The 19,510-nt window shown below is 40.5% G+C and overlaps 1 protein-coding gene across 1 annotated transcript in view; it reads left to right on the forward strand.

Annotated features, from left to right (window-relative positions):
- Positions 1 to 15,844, forward strand: part of LOC119650599 (ATP-binding cassette sub-family G member 4) — a 37,485-nt gene extending 21,641 nt beyond the window's left edge. The window contains exons 2-7 of the mRNA XM_038053460.1: positions 2,330 to 2,447; positions 10,915 to 11,104; positions 13,689 to 14,516; positions 14,578 to 14,746; positions 14,815 to 14,915; positions 14,974 to 15,844. Of these exons, the coding sequence (XP_037909388.1) occupies positions 2,330 to 2,447; positions 10,915 to 11,104; positions 13,689 to 14,516; positions 14,578 to 14,746; positions 14,815 to 14,915; positions 14,974 to 15,474 (1,907 nt within the window). The 3' untranslated portion in view covers positions 15,475 to 15,844. The remainder of the gene's footprint in view (positions 1 to 2,329; positions 2,448 to 10,914; positions 11,105 to 13,688; positions 14,517 to 14,577; positions 14,747 to 14,814; positions 14,916 to 14,973) is intronic.
- The last annotated feature ends 3,666 nt before the right edge of the window (positions 15,845 to 19,510 follow it).

A 19,510-nucleotide genomic window follows, 5' to 3' on the forward strand; every position in this document is an offset into this window, starting at 1 on the left:
ATGAGGTGCAGCCTTTGAGGTTCCCGCGCTGCTTTGGCATCCTCAGGCCATTACATTGGATGATCCCCATAATTAATGTGAGTTTGCGGGTTTTAGCTGAGAAAGAAAGAAGACGAAGTTCTCGTTTAAGGAGCAAATATAATAAAAAACCAAAAAAAAAAATAACTCCAAAAAAAGATCAGATTTAACAAAATTCGAGTTTAATCACAAAAGGATGAACCATAGCAAAACTGCTTCGAATTTTCCCCATCTTGTATGCTCCGAACAGGCATCATTTGCTTGTATCTCCCTCTATCTAGCGCTCTGAATTATCAATTCGCTGTTGTTTTTGCTCCACTGTGAGCGCACGCAGCATCATCTTGGAACAAATTTTTTTCAAATCCAAATTGTCATGCACAATTTTGGACATAGTGTCTTTTGATATCTTTAGGATCTTACCTATGACCTCTCACCTCGTTCTACGATCGGACTTAACGATTTTTTGGATGTTTTCGAGCGCAGTCACTTCAATTGGGCGACCTACGTCTTCGGTAGATGGTCGACCACGTTTAAAGTTCGCATACCATCGGGAAATGCTTTTTTTCGACGGGCACTTTTGTCGGTAACACTTTTTCAATCATTTTTCAGCTTGAACGGTATTTTTCCCATTAAAAAACAGTGTTTGATTAACAGGCGAAATTCGGTTTTTTCCATCGTTTAAACAAATACAAATCTATCTTCACTTAGCCTTTTATATTTCAAGAACTACTAGACTAAATGCCATGAAATTTTCGCGTATGTCGGGATGGGAATGAGGAAATTGGGAGAACTTTATTCGAGAAACTAAGTGGTGGTAAAAGGTGAGATAAAAGAGAAAAAACACATAAAAGAAAAAATGCTGCATATGAGCAAATGCAATCTCTCGTCATCGGACATTGTGATTGAAATCCTGCATATGACGCAAAGTCGTGGACACTGCAAAGTAACGCGAAAGGTAACCATAAATAAGTCGGCTACTGACAGCAGTTAAGAGTTTCGAAAATTTTTGAAATAACTTTTTACTCCTGGCAGCTTAGAAATTTAGGGTTTGATCACCGTTATCAAAAGCATAGAGCTGGAAGTAGACCAAATCCAGATTGCACAAGCTCTGAGAAAAATTTCAGAGTGAATCCTTTATTTCAGAAACCATAAAAAGGACCTTCAACTTCTTTTTAAAGTGAAGTTAGAGTTTGAATCAATGAGGCTGCGAGAAGGAGAAAATCACACGTTTTACATTTTGAATTACACAGAGGGATTGTGGTTGAGAAGCTACCACCAACAAGATCCCCATCTAAATGAAAGTTTACGAAATCATAATGCGAGGAAGATATCCGTACACTTCATGTACTTGCACGTGTTGATGAAAAAAGAGAAATGGCAGTGTACAGGTCACATATTAAGGAAAGAAAACGGCATAACCCTCAATAGGTTATGCCATGAAATCCACTACTCTGCAATGCCTTATAACTCTATGGCATGCAGGGAAAGTATAAGCTGCTCAGAAAACCGAGGAGGGAGTTGAAGCACATTGTCAGAAACCACCAGTGACGGCGGTGATGGGGGCATGGTTGAGGTGCTATGACCCATATAGGGGTTTATGGTAACCATTTGTCAGATTATCCATTTAAGTCTTATATTATGATTCTATATCTTGAGGTACGGCGAACTTACCCTATTGAGATCATTTAGACTTAGACTGCAAAATTTTTTTAGTTCCATGATGAATCTGAAGGGGACTTTAAATCAATTTTCAAAAAGATAGATATTAGAAACACTATATGAACAAATATCGATCATCAATGTGAAGAGTATTTTTCGGCCCCCATAGAGTAGGGAGCAGCTTCATCATTGTGTCATCCACGCATCCAGCGCATGTGTTTTACAACCTAGCAATGCTCAGCTATCTGTAGTCAATTTTCATGGCATTTTTATAAATAAAAAATATGCTTTTCAAATTATTTCTTTGAAATGGTCTCCCTAGATTCATGCTCCTAAATGAATTAAGAATGCATTAAGAAGACCTGTATTTTCCCAAAAAAAACCTCAAAATAAAGTGTCAAAACATTCTCATTTAGTCAGATAAGATAAATGTAGGTAATTCTTCAAAAAGGTATATCAAACAACTTTGCACTTATCTCCTGCAATGAGCCATTATACGAATACTCACTTAAGATAGATATAATTAAAAATATCTTAAACCAGTTTCATACCTAAATTGCCACGATCCCTACTAATTGCCTACATGTTACTATCCATCTTGAAATACAACTTACAGAATAATCATACAATTTATCTTTTTCTACATTTTCAGATGCTAAGATTATTCTCAAAAATGTCAGCGGCAAATTACGATCCAAAGAGCTTACGGCCATTATGGGGCCATCCGGAGCGGGCAAAAGTACATTACTTAATATTTTGTCCGGTTACAAGTAAGTTTCGCACTTTTTTTTTAAGTGTTCTCTACATTAACGATTATTTCTCGTCTTTATAATTTCGCTTGTTTAACTTTATTCAGCGACGTATACCTTACAGTCACCTTGAGTGTGTTTAAAGCAAAAAAATCCGAAAAATAAAAGATACATACCGAAATTGTAATGAGCAGACAATATGCGGTCGAAACAGGTTATTTTCATTAAAATTCGAGATAATAAAGAAAATAAAGATTTTATTTTGTGTATTCAAGATACATATTCTGGCGAAAATCACTGTTAATGACGTCAGTTGAAATTTCAAGTATTGATAATTAATAATGACATATAAATTGTATAAAGTAGAACCAATCTTTAATTGTGGTATCTAATCATAGATTGCCCGATGTCAGTAAAGATTTCCGAAACCAAACCAAGTCCTAGCAAAGCATCTGTGAACCTTTTTAGATCATGGCCTGGATATAAATAAACCAAGTGTGCACCTTAAGAGTTGAACAAGAACATTGTCTGGTTATATCTAGGTTGAAGCCGAGGGTAATGTGATTGTTGATTAAGAATGGCTAAGTATAATAGTTTTGTAGAAGTTACACAATGGAATTTCACTAGCGCGCTACGTAATCCAGTAAGACAGGTCTCCGCGGATAGTGCATGCCATCTGAAGCAAGAATAGCTATGCATGTATCTCACGTAACTCGGATTTCGTGACAATCAGCAGGAAGATAGTCTTGACATTCATATGACAATATTTTGTGAACAAAAACTATCTTATAAATTGTTACTTTTAGATATTTAACAGTTTTCCCATTTTCTATACAATGAAAAAAAATTACACTCCTTTGGAATATATCATTTAATCTGCTAGGCTGAAGGCTGGGGTTTAAACCTGTATTTTTTTCTTTATATTCAGTTTTATGAATAATTATTTAATTAAATTGAGAGGAATGACCTCTCCCTCCCTGTTTGACTTGTCTCGAACGCCAACTGACACCGAGAACCAATTTTCGCTGTCAAAAATTGTTTTCCGATATCATGGCTAACGCTGAAACCAAAGGTGGGTTTCAGGGAGGAACCATACACACGGCCCCTCAACTCAGCTGCCACAAGTCAAAACAGACGCATCGCGCCCCTTCGCCATGGGTGCGTTTCCTCGCTGGACGAAAGTCCTTAACCGGGCCAAGGAGACCCGTTTGACCGTAACCCCTCGTTCGAAGACTTCAATGAAACATTTGTCCTAATTAGGACATGCGTTCAGGATTCGTGATCCCTGAGTACGTCAGTCACGGTTTTCGCATTGGCATTATGTCCTTGAGCAGATACAACAGACCGACAGCTTTGGGTGAACTTGGCTTCGATTCGGGGGAATCGCTGTGAAGTTGAGCCGATGTTGTGGAGAGGTCAATGCAAGCGGTGGCGTGAATTCTTGTCGGCTTCCCTTCAATTTCAACAAAGTTTTGCAAAGTCAAGGTAAAAGTTATTTAGACCGTGTGTGAGGTAGAAAATTGCACATCCAAATAAGATGTTGTGACCTATCAAGTTGTCCGCGTTTTCGCAGATGCGGCGTTTGGTACGGTGCATTCAGGTCTGCAGTACAAATCTTCCTCGGATTACACTTAACGCCGCTTCAGAACCTCAGCTTGCATTGCTATCAACTGTCTATTTGCGTCCTAAACATCACTTTGCAGTTGCACTTAGCTATGTCGCGTATTGACGCCATAGACACAGTTTTGAAGCTGGCTCCAGACGCGATGCTCCCAATAAATGCTGTGCGGTAGTAACAGATCTAAGTAGTACACCGTCACGACAGGAACACCATAGAGCTCAGTATTGAGTCCTCTTCTGTAGAACGTGATGCAAAATGGTGTCCTTTACGTGCAAAAGAAGGCCACGATAATCGGTTTCGCGTATCATCTAGCCCTGGTTGTCGTTGAAATTTATGCTACTGAATCCATCGAGGCAATAAAAGCGTGGCTACAGATGGTTCATCTTGACCTTGCGGAGCTAAAGACGAAGTCGGTCTTGACTACAAATCGTAGGAAACGAAATAATATAAGTATTCATGTTGGTGGTCACATCATCACTATGAAGCCGATTATCAAGTACCTTGATGATGAATAACGCGAAAATTAATTTCACCTGGACTATACCTGTGTGAAAGCGGCAAACACCAACGTTTCTTTAGCACGGATGATGCCTAACATTAGAGGCCTAAGTTATTGCAGCAGATTACTTGTGGTCGAACTGGCAGCACCAGTGTGGGAAAAAGCACTATCGTGTGAAAGCAATCGCTTAGTAGGGCTGAGGTTGTGCAACGCCTTCAGAGTAATCTCAGGTCAAACTGCGGCTGTTAGCGTGGCAATGGTCCAGAGGAACATTCCGACAAGTGGGGCGCGTTATCTGTACGTGGGAAGGAACATGCATCTTCATGAAAAGGATACAGAATACTTAAGGGCGGCAAGGCGGGAGTCACTGGAAAAGTGGCAAGAACGGTGGGATGACTCGCAGAGCAGTCGTTGGACCAACACGCTGACTCCTCGTATTGGGGAGTGGATTTAACGGATACGGCGAGATTAACTACCACTTGACCTAATTACTGTGAAGACTTGGTGGTTACAGGAAATATCTGTACTGATTCAGGATGGATGATTCTCCCATTTGCCCTGAATGTGGTTGCATACCTGAGGGCCTGCAGCATCTAATGATCTACTGTTTACTTTTTCGCTCAGAAAGGAGGAGCCTGGGAGACTCTCTGAAAATCAGGATAAGCCCTCAGAATATCGTTAGGGAAATTCTAAAGTCGGAAACAAACTAGTACGCAGTAAATCATAATCAAAGGGATTCAGGCGGAACTTGGGAAAACCGAGCGCACAAGGAAGATGCGGAAGGCTTGGTTGGCTTAAAGCGCAATAATTCTGGTGAAGTAATGCTTTCTGGCAGTTCCGTAGGAAAGGAGGAAGGAGAAAGTGAGGGTTGTTTTAATGGGGGAGAATCCCACACACTTCTGCAACCTAGCGCGGCAGTATCTATCTAAAAATTTTGCAGCCATAAACAAGTCAAAAGCCGGAAGTTCGGCGGTTCAAGTATAATAGATTTTTTTGATTTTTTAAATAAGAATATTTGAGTAAACGATGTATATAACTCGTAGTGTATATACGTTGAATATACCCGATATTCAATTCGATGTGGTATTGATATTTTATCTCTTAAGACGTGGTAATTTGACGTCAAAGAAGAAAACTCCAACCGACAGTGAGCTACGGAGCTTCCTTTCAGCTTATCTGGTACATACCTCCTCCCAGTTGTTTACACGTTGTGTCAAACGGCGGAGCGAAGGAGGCAAGTAACGGCTTTGACTGTTCCAAGAGCTTCGTAGAATCTCCCGGTGTTCAACTTCGCGACAACGTGATGCTGGTCACTGGCAGGGAAGTTTCCAGAAATCACTATCCGTCCACCAACGTGGTGCAGCTGCAGTTCTATCGAAAATGCTGGACATCGGAACGTTGACGTGGATCCGATGTTTAGAATTACGAGCCCCGTCCTCTCCGCTATTATCAGGAATTATACTAACACCAAAGTCAGCACCTAACCCAAATCCCCCCCCCCTTGCCTACGAAATGTATGCAGATCCGTGAGGACTTTATAACAAACTGGGCACCCGAAAAATTCATTTCACTTAATGTCTAACAAATGGACCAAATTGTACGGAAATTATTCCATACACACCCCCGGCGCGGATTTTCCAGTTTTTACTATGAAAAAGCTGGAAAAGATTATCCTTTCTAAGAAGAATAAGAAGACGCTATTAGCCGACGGTATCTCGTATATAAACTGGGGTTTCACGCCAGAAGGTGGTAAGATAGTTCAGTTTAAGAAAAAGAAGATCCACAGGGATGTTACTATCATTTAGATTATGGATCGTTTGATGTAAGAAATACCTTCGACTTCATAAGATTGCAGATATGCTAGGCAAACTCGGAGTTAATTCCACATAGTATGTTACCCCTTGTGGATATTGAGGAATTACCTGAGGACCGTTCCTTTCCTATGAGACATTGGAGAGAAGGACCCATCCTTGGACTTTACCTCTGAAACGCATTTGACGAAAGCCTACCAACACTCGACTTACCAGAAGAGTCGCGCTTGGTCTATTATATAGATGATGTTGCGACTCTTTTTTGTTTAACGGACTGTTGAAAAGGCCCAAAGCGGACTTGGCGTAGTGATGTGACAGATAAGCCAATGGATGACGGCATGTGGTTTCAGCCTTGCGCTGGAAAGAACTGACTAAAAAGAGAATCCCCACCCTGCATTCCGTGTCGATCGACGAGTTGTTAATGGAATTAAAAAAAATGGTTAAATATCTTGGATCGATGCTCGACTTGAAGATGAGGTAGATGAATTTTCTGATATTTGATTTGATTTGATATTGGCAGTCAAGAGTAGTTTATGTGATGGTAAGTCCTAGAAAAGAATTGACAGAAATCGGAAGTGAAAAGCATGACAGCTATATTGTACGTAGCTTGTATATGAATAGGGTATGCCAGGTTGGCATTATGTCTTATGCGAAAGTGCAACCTGACTTTGTTAATATTGGTAGGAGGTTCAACAAACAACCCAGTGCTATGCTCTACATTATGACCTTTATTACTCCTAGGATGATTTTTTTCGGGATTTTCGATAATAAGGTTTCTGAGAATGGGTCCTTGATTTAAGTATGACTTTATAAACTCCGATCCCACTTCTCTTCATTACAACTAACACCAGAACTAGGACTTTTTTTCGGAAAGTACTAATCGAGACCTTTTATTTGATATCCTATACGGGCATATTTGTTAAAAATGATTATAGTCCCTCCCTCTCTTTTTGAAACTTATGTACTAGGAGTCCCACTTAATCTTACGTTTGTTAAAAGTGGTGTTATAAAACAATCTACTGCATCTTATCACCTTAATTTTGGTTAAATTTGTTCAATCCAGCGCTCCTTACTTTCATTTCAAAATTTAAACCCTTCAATAAGTTGTTATTTTCGCCAGCAACATCAACGACTAATCAGGTGTTACTCATATTAGTATCACTCAAATGAATAAGGTACTATCTTCTGAGCACATTTCAGCCAACATTATAGAAAAAGTTATGCATCGCAAAATATAAATTAGCACCTCATTATCGCCTACATTAAAAAAAAATTGAGGTTGAAATAATTTGTAGAATTGAGGGTCTAGACGGGTTTACTCAATCAATTTGTTGAGTTGTTATAACATAGAGCAAGGAAGCTTTATTATGTCGCAATTCAAGGTAATCTAATGAGTATTCAGTCATACTTGCAAAAGGTAATCAAAATCGATTTCAAACAAAAAGTATTAAATATATTGGAAGTGTAACATAAGAATATGGGGTATACCATTTTCGTCTAGCATTTTTGGGCATTAGATGCTGCCACGTAATTTTTGAAGAATCCGAAAAGCTTGTCAAAATAAGAATTCTGATAAATTTCGATACATACTGTATTCGTAGTAGAAATTCCGTAATAAAGGTTACTGAACCTTCTCTTAAGATTTTTTTAGGCCCGGGCAATAAGGATATTTCCAAGGCATAGTTCCAAATTCCAGAAAAATGAGTCCTCAGCACGTAAAAGATGATTAAAGTTGATAAGAAGGGTTCAGAGTATGTCTATAAGTCCCGCTGACTTTATTTGTTAGATATGCAAGCATTTTGACATTACTAGAGGACTTCAGGAATCCTGATTTAGAGGAGTTTGTAGTGCACAAGACCAGACTGGCTGACTTCCTGTGCGCATCACAATCCTTGTAGTGGTAGTGAACACAGGAGAGCCAACTTTCTTTTAAATGCATAGCCTCTGAGTACTTAGACCGTAGAAGTCAATTGTATTCGGCACTCTCGTCTAAAGAAGTATCTCAGATTCGTTTACGAATCGTCAAATTTCTCCCCCGGATTTCCTGAGACGTCTGCACACCTTCTCTACTGCGCTGGGCTTCAATAAGCTTTGTACTGATGAAGGGAGTAAGTTGCTCCCGAAATATATATATACATAATAAAATAAAATTGTAGTTTGGAGTAAGCTACTGGTCTATCAATGAAAACTGCTTTAATCTTTTGCCAAGAGGTAGGCACGTAGCCCAAAGAAAGACATGCTGGGAAAGTATCTCTTAGAAATCACTCTATGTGCATTATACACTTCCTTAGCAACGTGAGATAGATGTCATCTATGCCAGGTGTTGTGCAGTGCTCAAAGATTAGTGTTCCAATCGTTTTTCACAACTTCGTTTTGAAGGTTTGTGGAAACCGCCAACTCCCTCTCTTGCACTTCCGTCACCTGTTCTCTCGGATGGTGTACTTCTAAGAGAATCTGTACAGACTCAACTTTTGAATTCGTGAAAGTTCCATCTTTTCTTCCTTTTAAAGACTCTGTACAGCTTTAAAGTCTCCATTTCACATTCCAGTTCCTCACAGTATTTTCTATAAAAGTCCCGTTTTGAGCATTTAACGAGCCTATTATATTCACGCTGTGAGTTCGCTCTCATTACTTTTACAAGCTCAATTCAAAAGTCATCTGGTTTGTTTCCTGATTTTTTGCAATTCTCAGTTCGTCCAAGCAACTGTTTTACGGAGTTCCTCCCGGCAAGCCTCTTCAAAGCACTCTAAGAGCGTGCGATTTAAAGTTCCCAACTGAGCTTCTATTGACAAAAGGGTGCTTAGTCATCTAAGGAACTGCACTTTGCTGCCATGAATAAACTTCTTCATTAATTCATTCTTCTTCATTCATGTTCGATTCGTTTTTTTTAGGATTCTGTTTTTGTGTTACAGTTTTTTCTTATGGTAGGTGGAAAGTTTCAAAAGCTACCGCTAGCTTCCACTATACGGTTATGTGGTACTTTCACATACTAAAACTACCTCCTTTTCCATCGACTCCCCCCGCGGGACTGCCATATAGTATTAGCTGTTATTCTTGATAGTGATGCGCTCCCTCTCTTTCTTCCTTCTAAACCCCTCCTGGCGTAGCATTCCGTTGATATTCTTTATTGCTAGTTCCACCGCTTTCCACACCTCGATCCAATTCTACATATTCTCCACTATGTTTTCCACTGCTAAATGATATTGGCTACCGTTTCTACTTCCGGTCGGTATGATCCGAACCTTGGACAATAGAAGAGTTCATGGTCCGCATCGTCCGTTATGCACTCGCAAATCGGCAGTTCGGAGAATCATCATGACATCTCCTCGACAAACAGCATGTCCGCCTAGAAACTGTGTCAAGTCATAGTAACCATGGCTCAGTTTAGTCCAGCTTTCAACATTCGGTATCAACCTATGAATCCAGCGTCCTTTCTTGCTCTCGTCCTATTGTTTCTGCCATTCTACCATCGTCATCGAGCTCGCTAGGTTCACCAGCTTCGCGAATCCGTAGATCTCAATTGCCAAGATATTGACAGGCATCATCTCAGCTATTATATTATACATGCGACGTCGCCTCATCTTCTGTCGAGTATTCCGCATCTTTGTGGCCAATTTCTCTGGGAGTGCCATTTCTTCATTCCTAACAAGCTTCTTTTTCTTTGGCAGTACTTTTTACTGCCGTTGGCTAGGAACCTTCCCAGGTTCGCGGTATCCGGTCTGCATATATCCGTTTGCAAATAGCTCTCCTTTACAGCTCAAGCCTTACACCTGCGTTTTCTGTCAAAATTAGGCAGAAGTATCACCGATAGACCTGGCATAGTCAAGGGAGTTTTTAAGGCTTACTTGGTTATTGATAGCCGTTAGAAATTTACCTTTTTGCAGTTCATGCAGTTAGAGTTCGAGACTCTCTCATTTCATGAATAACTTTAATCGTAGGTGCTGTGCTATAGAGTAAAACCTGAGACGTTTTAAGGTGACCTAGCTTACATTTTTTGGAGATGGGAGATGGCCCAAACTCACAAAAAAGTGTACCTAGATCATGCAACCTCAAAGCTGTATCAAGTCGACCTAGCATCCAGGAAGGGATTCAGTGATAGACAGAAACAGATTAAAACAAAACCAATTATAATGAAACAAAAATAACAATGAAGTAAAAAAGTACAATAGAAAATCATATTAAAATTCTCAAAAGTTTGTCAACAGTTTTTTTCCTATACCCAAGAATACAGAATATTTGTGACTTAAAATATTTCGGTGATTGTTAATATATTGTCTACATTAGAACTGATTCAAAGGTTACTCATACACGTGCCTATGGTTACAACATAAATTCACACTTCCTAATCTGATGGTGGCCCTGATTTTTTTAGCATCTGGAATTTCTGAAAAATAACACTTAATCTTAGACTATAAATAGTCCAGACCCAAACTTCCTGTTATCTCTATGTCTTGCCCTAAAAGCTCAATGGACAAGGGGCAAACTAATCTTTATTTTTTCACGCTGAAATTTCTGGAACTTATCTCTAACTTCCTCCTTTATTTTTTCTATTTTCAGAACCACAAACATTGAAGGATCCATTTTGATGAATGGACGTGAACGCAATTTGAGTACATTCCGGAAGTTATCGGCATATATTATGCAGGATAATCAGCTTCATGCCAATCTTACGGTTCAAGAAGCTATGACTGTTGCAACGAATTTGAAATTAAGCAAGAAATTTACAAAACAGGAGAAAGATGAAATGGTAAATGTTATGTTTTGTATGTACATAGTTTCATAGATAGAAGTATCTAATAGGACTGGATGTAGTACTTAAAGGAAAGACAAGTTTAACTACTTCCCGGGTAAAATGTTACAAAGCGTCCTTTGCTCTTACTACTTTCCACCGGATATTCTTATCAGATCTCGAAAGGAATATAGATAACCATTGAGGCCGGAGCCCATTTCTGTATTCAGTTTCAAGTTTGACAGCGCAAGCTCTATTCCAACCATTATTGTTCCAGGCTCTAATTGTAACTTCACACTTACTGACTTGATGCAATGTTTCGTTTTATTGCTGATAGCTCCATATGACTGTCGAAGCAGATTCGAAAGGGATAACTCAACCAGTTCATCCCTCCACCTCCACCCTTCAGGTATTCACGGGGGAGTTCGTTTCCTAATTCATTTGGAACCATTACCTATTTTGGCATCAAATTGCTTTACTAGTAGATTTACGTTTTCAAAAACAGGGAGAGGGTCCACTATTTTATTTGAGAACAGAGTGGTCTTGAATCCGACATCTACTTAATGGCGGGCCGCACTAATTTTGAAAAACAACTCACTCCTTCCTCGCAATCCACGGACCACTTTTTCCTAGATGAACACCAAATACTTAAAAAAAAATTTTTGGTGGCGAACGGTTTTGATAGCAAGGCAGAGGCAATCTCATCAGACGATAGCTCACCTTTGCCCTAGAGAGCACCGTTACCGAAAGCAGCTGTAATGTTATTGGCTCCCTATATAACATTTTCACCTCAAAATAATTACATTCTAGACAATTTTCCAAAGCAAATCTATGACTTTCCAAATGAAATTAACATTTTTCCTGGGGTGCATTCAATCCACTTCGAAATTTGAGTACATTTTTCATAGCAATGGTCTACCAATTCTTCCTGGAAATTGACTTTAAATTTAATTTAGAAAAACGTTAATTTCACTTGGAAAATTGTGAATTTGATTTGGAAAGAAGTAAATTTCGTATGGAAAGCCGTTAATTTCGGTCAATATATTTCATACCCTTATCGGGTTTTTAAATTCATATATACATAGCCAAAGATATCAGCAGTCAATTTTGGTTGCGTTGCTGTTTATTGCCGACATAACCGACTTGTGCGCTTCTTCCCATGGATCAGAGTCTGCCTCATCACAGAGTCGTTTGAAGCAATCATTTTTACTTTCCGTAATGGCCGATTGCAACTTTTTGCGTGCCTGTTTATATTGGAGATACCTATATTCATACTTTACCGTGTTTCTTCGGCGATGACACCGCCCTCTGATCTTTAAGTATTCCGTACGACACTTCGCTTTTTCAGCGTTTCACCAGTACTTAGAGTTGCGCTTCCAAGAGTGTGCGCATCTTGGCATGGAAACGTTACATGCTCGGTATATTTGTTAGGACAACTGTGATGCTTTTTCTATGCCCGTTCCAGTAATGTCAATGTTCCACTACACTTCAGAAATGTATCCTCCTAAAGTGCTCTTGATGACCAACCTATTTCTGGTTTCTCCAGGTGAAGTGTCTGTCTTTGTCTCCGTCAGTCACACCTGACTTACCCGGAAACGACTAAACCAATTGTCACAAAATTTGGTGAGAATGTATGGCCTGTGAATCCCTTTACATACAATGGGTTGCATTATTTTTTACTGGGTTTAAGGGAGGTCTCTCCATACATGTGAAAGGAGGGTGTAAATTTACTTTTTTCAGAGAATGTAGTCGTGTGATCCTTTAGATACCGATGTTTTTAGTCAATCAATATTTCAATATCATGGCAAAACCTGTTTGCTGGAATTTCTGAAAGGAGTTGTAATACATTGCCAATTGGAATACGTTGCCAGGAACTGACAACGATGACGCGAATAAGGGGTTGATTCGTTACGCTTTACATAAAGGACATAAAAGTTTTTCCCAGCCATATATTGGATCTTCAAAAAACTCCTCAAATGAAAAGAGTGAGATCCATCACGTTCTTAATAAACTGCCGCATCTTTGGTTAAAACCCGATGCCATCCACAGAAAAAGATCCCTAGCCAGGGAAGGGCGAACTCAAATCTATGTGGGTGTTTCTTATCACAGCTGGAAGTGGCATTTGAGAAATTGGATTACCTTGTTGATAGGGTCAAAAATAGAGGACTGAGCATCAAAACAAGAGAGAAATTTTCTTTTAACTGGCTAGCTAATAGCATAGAGATAATATTGCATCATTGAAACAATATACGATCATCTAAAATCTGTCATATATACTGTAATGATTAGTTGAGACTGCGATAGTCAAAAGACCACCCTGAGTAGCCGGAGACAACCAAAAGGGGAGAGCTAACCCAAAAATTAAAAAAGATTGCCAATTTGACCGTGAAGCTCCATCGAAGTGCTGCGTCGACATGTGTTTCCCGGAAACTCCAATCTGGTTCCTGCACTAACCGCTTGAATATGAACAATTTCCCTCCTTTTGAGCCATCGATTTTGTTTTTACAAAATTACATATTCAACTCCCTAAACTATAATAAAATATCCAAAATAAAAAAAAATAAAACCAAATTCTCACATTCCCTCTTTACTCTCTTTTCAGATAACAGAAATTCTCCTCACACTCAGTTTAAGTGACCACCGACAAACAATGACCCGCAATCTCTCCGGAGGGCAGAAAAAACGTCTTTCCATTGCCCTGGAGTTGGTAAATAACCCACCGATTATGTTCTTTGATGAACCAACCTCTGGCCTGGACAGTTCAACATGCTTCCAATGTATTAATTTATTGAAAATGCTTGCAGCCGGAGGACGCACCATTATTTGCACAATCCATCAACCCTCCGCTCGTCTCTTCGAAATGTTCGACCAATTGTATACTTTGGCAGATGGTCAATGCGTCTACCAAGGCAGCACAAGACAACTGGTGCCTTTCCTGTCCACATTAGGCCTAGACTGTCCATCTTACCATAATCCAGCTAGTTATATTATTGAAGTTGCTTGTGGTGAACACGGTGATAATACGAAGCGTCTAGTGGAGGCCATTGAGAATGGTTGCCGAGACATACGAACCCCTGAAGATTTTGCCAATATCAAAGCCAGGAATGATGTGGTTCAGGTTCATAATAATATTAAAGCGTTTATCAGCAAGAACGACGCTCATAGCATTCCCAATGGCGACAAGTTCGAGAATCAACTACCACTTTCTAATACTGGTAAACTTAATCTGGTCAACGACATTGCAAAAGATAGTGGTGTTCAGATTGCACCAAAAGGTGAAGCTTTGGTCATTGATGTGGAAAAGGAAAATAATGTTACAACGGCCTTGCTCTCTGACGAAATCACATCGCCCGAACGTTATCCAACTTCTCAATTCCATCAATTTTGGGTAGTTTTGAAACGAACCCTTTTGTTCAGTTATCGAGATTGGGTAAGTTTTCAGTAAAAAGGAGTTTCAGAAAAAAATTAGGTTGTAATATGAACCTTTTCAGACACTCATGTATCTACGACTGTTTGCTCACTTGGTTGTTGGGTTCCTGATCGGAGCCCTCTACTACGATATTGGTAACGACGGTGCTAAAGTCCTCAGCAACTTGGGATTCCTGTTCTTCAACATGTTGTTCTTGATGTATACATCCATGACAATTACAATCTTGTCTTGTAAGTTCCTTTTAAAGATTAGAGTTCAGAACTAGATTATTACTGAAATATTGTATCTCAACTGACAGTCCCACTAGAATTGCCGGTACTCCTCAAGGAGAACTTTAACAGGTGGTACTCGCTCAAGTCGTACTACTTCGCGATTACAGTGTCCGACCTACCGTTCCAGGTAAGAATTGGCCTTAATTTTGGATACTAATGGTTGTACTGATATCTCTCTTTTTCAGGCTATATTCTGCGTAATATATGTCTCGATTGTGTACTACTTCACATCACAACCTTGGGAGCTATTCCGATTCTCAATGTTCCTTTCAGCTTGCCTATTGATATCATTCGTTGCACAAAGTGTAGGATTAGTCGTGGGAGCGGCCATGAATGTTCAGAACGGTGTATTTCTGGCGCCTGTCATGTCTGTACCATTCCTCCTGTTCTCTGGATTCTTCGTATCCTTCGATGCTATTCCGGTTTACCTAAGATGGATCACATATCTTTCATACATTCGCTACGGTTTCGAAGGAACTGCTTTGGCCACGTACGGATACGAACGCGAGAAACTCAAGTGCTTCCAAACCTATTGTCACTTCAAATCGCCGATGACAACGCTGGAGGAGTTGGACATGGTTAACGCTAGCTTCACTTTAGATATTGTTGCCTTAGTTATTATCTTTGTTGTATTAAGAACTGCTGCATTCCTGTTCTTGAAATGGAAGTTGAAAACGGCACGATAGGTTCCTAGGATCTAAGTTAGTGAGGTATACCTGCGGGTTAGGATTTAATCAACATATTTGATAGGTGTTTTGTTTTCCTATATCCTCTATTCTAATTTTGCTAGAAATCAAACCTTCTCTATTATTTCTAATGCAAGGTAAGGCTTAGATTAGAAAAACTCACCATTTCTAGGACAAACGTTTATTTTTCAATCGGAGTCGGTCATGCTTGAATCTAAATGTTTGAATAGGAAGATACCAGGTAAGGCTCGAAACGGATGAATCCAGTTACTATATAATAGCTTTAAACGATGTTTACGAAAAGAATCCTACAGGACATCATTGTCAAACTCTATCCAAAAACGAGAATAGAATAAATCTGTTGATCACATCATTGGCTCTAAATTACAGACAAAATTGCTTCCTTCTTCTTTTTCTTCAGCCTTTGTCCCGTTCACAAGCGGGGTCGGCTCGTCGTGATCGGCTTCGCCATTTGGCTCTATCGAATGCCTGATCTGGGTGCAATCTCGAGGCTTTCAAATCCCCGTCCAGCGTATCAAGCCACCGTTGCTTAGGTCTGCCTTTTGGTCGTTTACCATCGACTTCGATGTTCAGACCAATCTTGGCAAGTGAATTCTCGTTTGCACGAATTACGTGACCATACCATCGAAGACGCCTCTCTCGCAACTTTTCCACGATCGGTGCAACCCCATAACGATCGCGGATATCCTCATTTCGGATGTGATCTAAACGTGTGACGCCACTAGTCCAACGTAGCATCTTCGTCTCCATTACCGCAAGACGTCGTTCATTGTCTTTTATGGTCGGCCAACACTCAGAACCATAGAGAGCGACTGGACGGACGACATTGCGGTAAATTTTAGATTTGAGACGTTCGTTGATACGTCGATCACAAAGGACACCAGTTGTGGAACGCCACTTCATCCAGGTTGCGTTAATGCGTGAAGCAATTTCATAACGCAGCTCTCCATTGGCTGATAGCGTTGACCCGAGGTATTTAAATCGCTCAGTTCTGGGCAGATCACTGCCGCTGACAGTGATTGTGCCTGTTTCATGGGGATCGGTCGTCAAAAATTCAGTTTTGTTTAAATTCAATCTGAGACCGTGTTGCATGAGGCGATCATTCCATTTTTGAACAAGTTGCTCGAGATCATTTTTGCTATCAGATGCTAGAAAAACATCATCTGCATAAAGCAGTGTGTAGGGCGCTGGACGTTGGATATCCCGTGTGACGGTGTCCATAACAAGGACAAAGAGGAGTGGTGAGAGGGCACTTCCTTGATGAACTCCAACAGAGACACGAAGCGGTTTTGATACACCCGCCATACTTCGAACTTTACTTTTCGGATCGTGGTAGAGCAATTGAACCCAGCGCACGAGTTCTTCTGGCACGAAGTGTTGTCGTAAAGCATACCAGATGAGTTCGTGTGGCACACGGTCAAACGCTTTCTCAAGATCCAGAAAGGCAATGTAAAGAGGGCGATGCTTCTCACGGTGTTTCTCCATGAGTAACCGCGCAGTGTGTATTGCGTCAGTAGTTCCGCAGTTCTTGACAAATCCGGCTTGATTCACGGTTATTTCAACGATTTCGCGAATACGGTTGTCAAGAATGCGTTCAAAAATCTTCATGGTATGGGAAAGTAACCGGATCGGACGGTAATTTGAACATTCTGCTGGGCTACCTTTCTTTTTCCATATTGGAACAGTGGTACTTTCTTGCCAGTCAGATGGTGTTCTTCCTTCCTGAATAACCCGGTTAAAGAATTCACTGAGCCACGGTGTTGGGTCCCAGCTCTTTGCTTTCCAGAGCTCAGATGCGATGTCGTCAGGTCCTGTTGCTTTCCCCGATTTCATTTGTTTTATTGCCTCCTCGACTTCAGTTACGCTGACTGGTGGAACTGCTCCAAATGTCGGCAATGATTGTGGAAGTGGAGGATGAGCAAATTCTTCAGTTGAAATCTGCTCGAAGTATTCTCGCCATCTATCCGTCGCGGCTCGACGATCAGTAAGCAAAGTACCGTTCTTGTCATTAACACAACAGAAGTGTTCGATATCCTGTGTGCGTTCATCACGGCTTTTAGCAAGTCGGTACAGATCTCTCTCGCCATCCCGAGTGTCCAGTTTATCGTAAAGATTTTTGAAATGGTTCGCTCGGGTGACAGCGACCGCTTTCTTTGCTTCCCGGTTGGCATTCTTATAAATTTGCCAATTAGCAGGCGTTTTATCGTCGAGAAATTTGTGGTAGAGGCGTTTCTTTTCACGGACCTTCATTTCAACATCATCATTCCAAAGCCAAGTATCTCGGTTGATGTACCGCTTACCCGGCTTGGTGACCCCGAGGGTTGCAGAGGCCGCTTTGTGGATCGTGTCTTTCATTTGGTTCCATGATTCTTCCACATTCGTAATGGTTGGCAATCGTATGAGTGAGACCGTTTCTTCGTTCTTCTCACCAAATCGCCACCATTTAATGCGCGGCGGGCCAGTGCGTTCCTCACGCCGTTTTATCGGTGGCTTAATTCGCAGGACAGCAATCAACGGCCGATGTTGAGGTGCGATGGTCTCATAGGGAACGACTTTGCAATCAGTGACAGTGGTAAAATGTTGGCGTCTTATGAGAATATAGTCGATTTGCGTTTTATTGTTCCCACTATAAAATGTGGGAAGATGAGACAATCGTTTGATGAACCATGTATTCATAAGTACAAGGTTATGGGTGTCCGCAAAATCGATTATACGTTCGCCACCTTCATTGCGCGCTCCGAACCCCTTTCCCCCATGGCACCTGCTACCGTCTGCCTTTTCACCCACATGACCATTAAGGTCGCCGGCAATGATTATGTAATCATCAGCAGGCACGTGACAAGTCTTTTCATCGAGAAGTTGCCAGAAGGCATCTTTCTCGGCATCAGGTCGACCTGTCTGTGGTGCATACGCGGTGAAGAAGTGAATAGTGCGATCAGCTGATATAATGGTGAGCTTCATCAGCCGATCATCAAATCGTTCGACTTCTTTAATGGCATCACGGAAACCCTCTGAGATGGCAATGCCAACACCATATTGAGTGTGTGGGTTACCAAAATAGAGAAGTTTGTAGCCATTTTTACCGCGTTCGCGTTCAATGTCGCAGCTTTTGGCACCAGACCATCGGGTTTCTTGCAGAGCGCAGATGTCAATGCACCTTTTCCGAAGGGCTCTTGCGAGTTCCTCGGTCTTTCCAGTTAGGGTACCAACATTTAGCGTGCAGACACGTATTTGTTTTGTTCGTTGTGTGCGGACTAACTTGCTTACGTCCTGACGCCGTCCATGCGTCAAGAACCCTTGCCCATTTCTCGACAGGACCGGGGCCCGTCCTGCCGCGTCGACTGAGGTGGACGCCCTAGCATTTCTCCGAGGCCTCTGACTTAATCCGATCATCATGTTTGTAACGACATCAGACAAAATTGCTTCCAAGACAAAATTGCTTCCAAGGATTAGAAATTAAAATGCAACGCATGATTCGCATTCGATTGAAAAATACATCGAAAAGGGAATCTAGTTAGGAAATTATTCAAATTAGGAACGTCCACTTCAAACCATTAGCGCAAAAACCAACAATTTTCAGAATACAGAATAGAATTGAAACTAAATTTTTGAAGTCATGTACGCAAGTACTACATTTTTTTCTGCAAAGGATCACAAGGATCTCGTTGTCGAGAGATTATTCACGTGGTTAATCATGTAGCCTATTCGCATGCGAGGTTTTTAATAAAGGATTTTACACCATATACCATTTAATATATATAGCCTATATATACATGTATACACACACACGTTAATAGCTCGGTTTGTGACTGTTTTTATGTCAATTTATATGGATGTAACTTAAATGTGATAAATTGTAAGCAAACCGTTTATGATGATATATTTTATAATTGAATTTTTTGATATTTAAATAAAATGGAAATCACCTGTTTCGTTTAAATAATTGTGTTTATTTTTTATTTTTAAACTTTTAAGGGGGTCATCCCGTGTGAAGGCCGTTTTTTTTGGCTATTTT

The sequence above is a fragment of the Hermetia illucens genome, chromosome 1 (genome assembly GCF_905115235.1).
Source record: "Hermetia illucens chromosome 1, iHerIll2.2.curated.20191125, whole genome shotgun sequence".
NCBI lineage: Eukaryota > Metazoa > Arthropoda > Insecta > Diptera > Stratiomyidae > Hermetia > Hermetia illucens.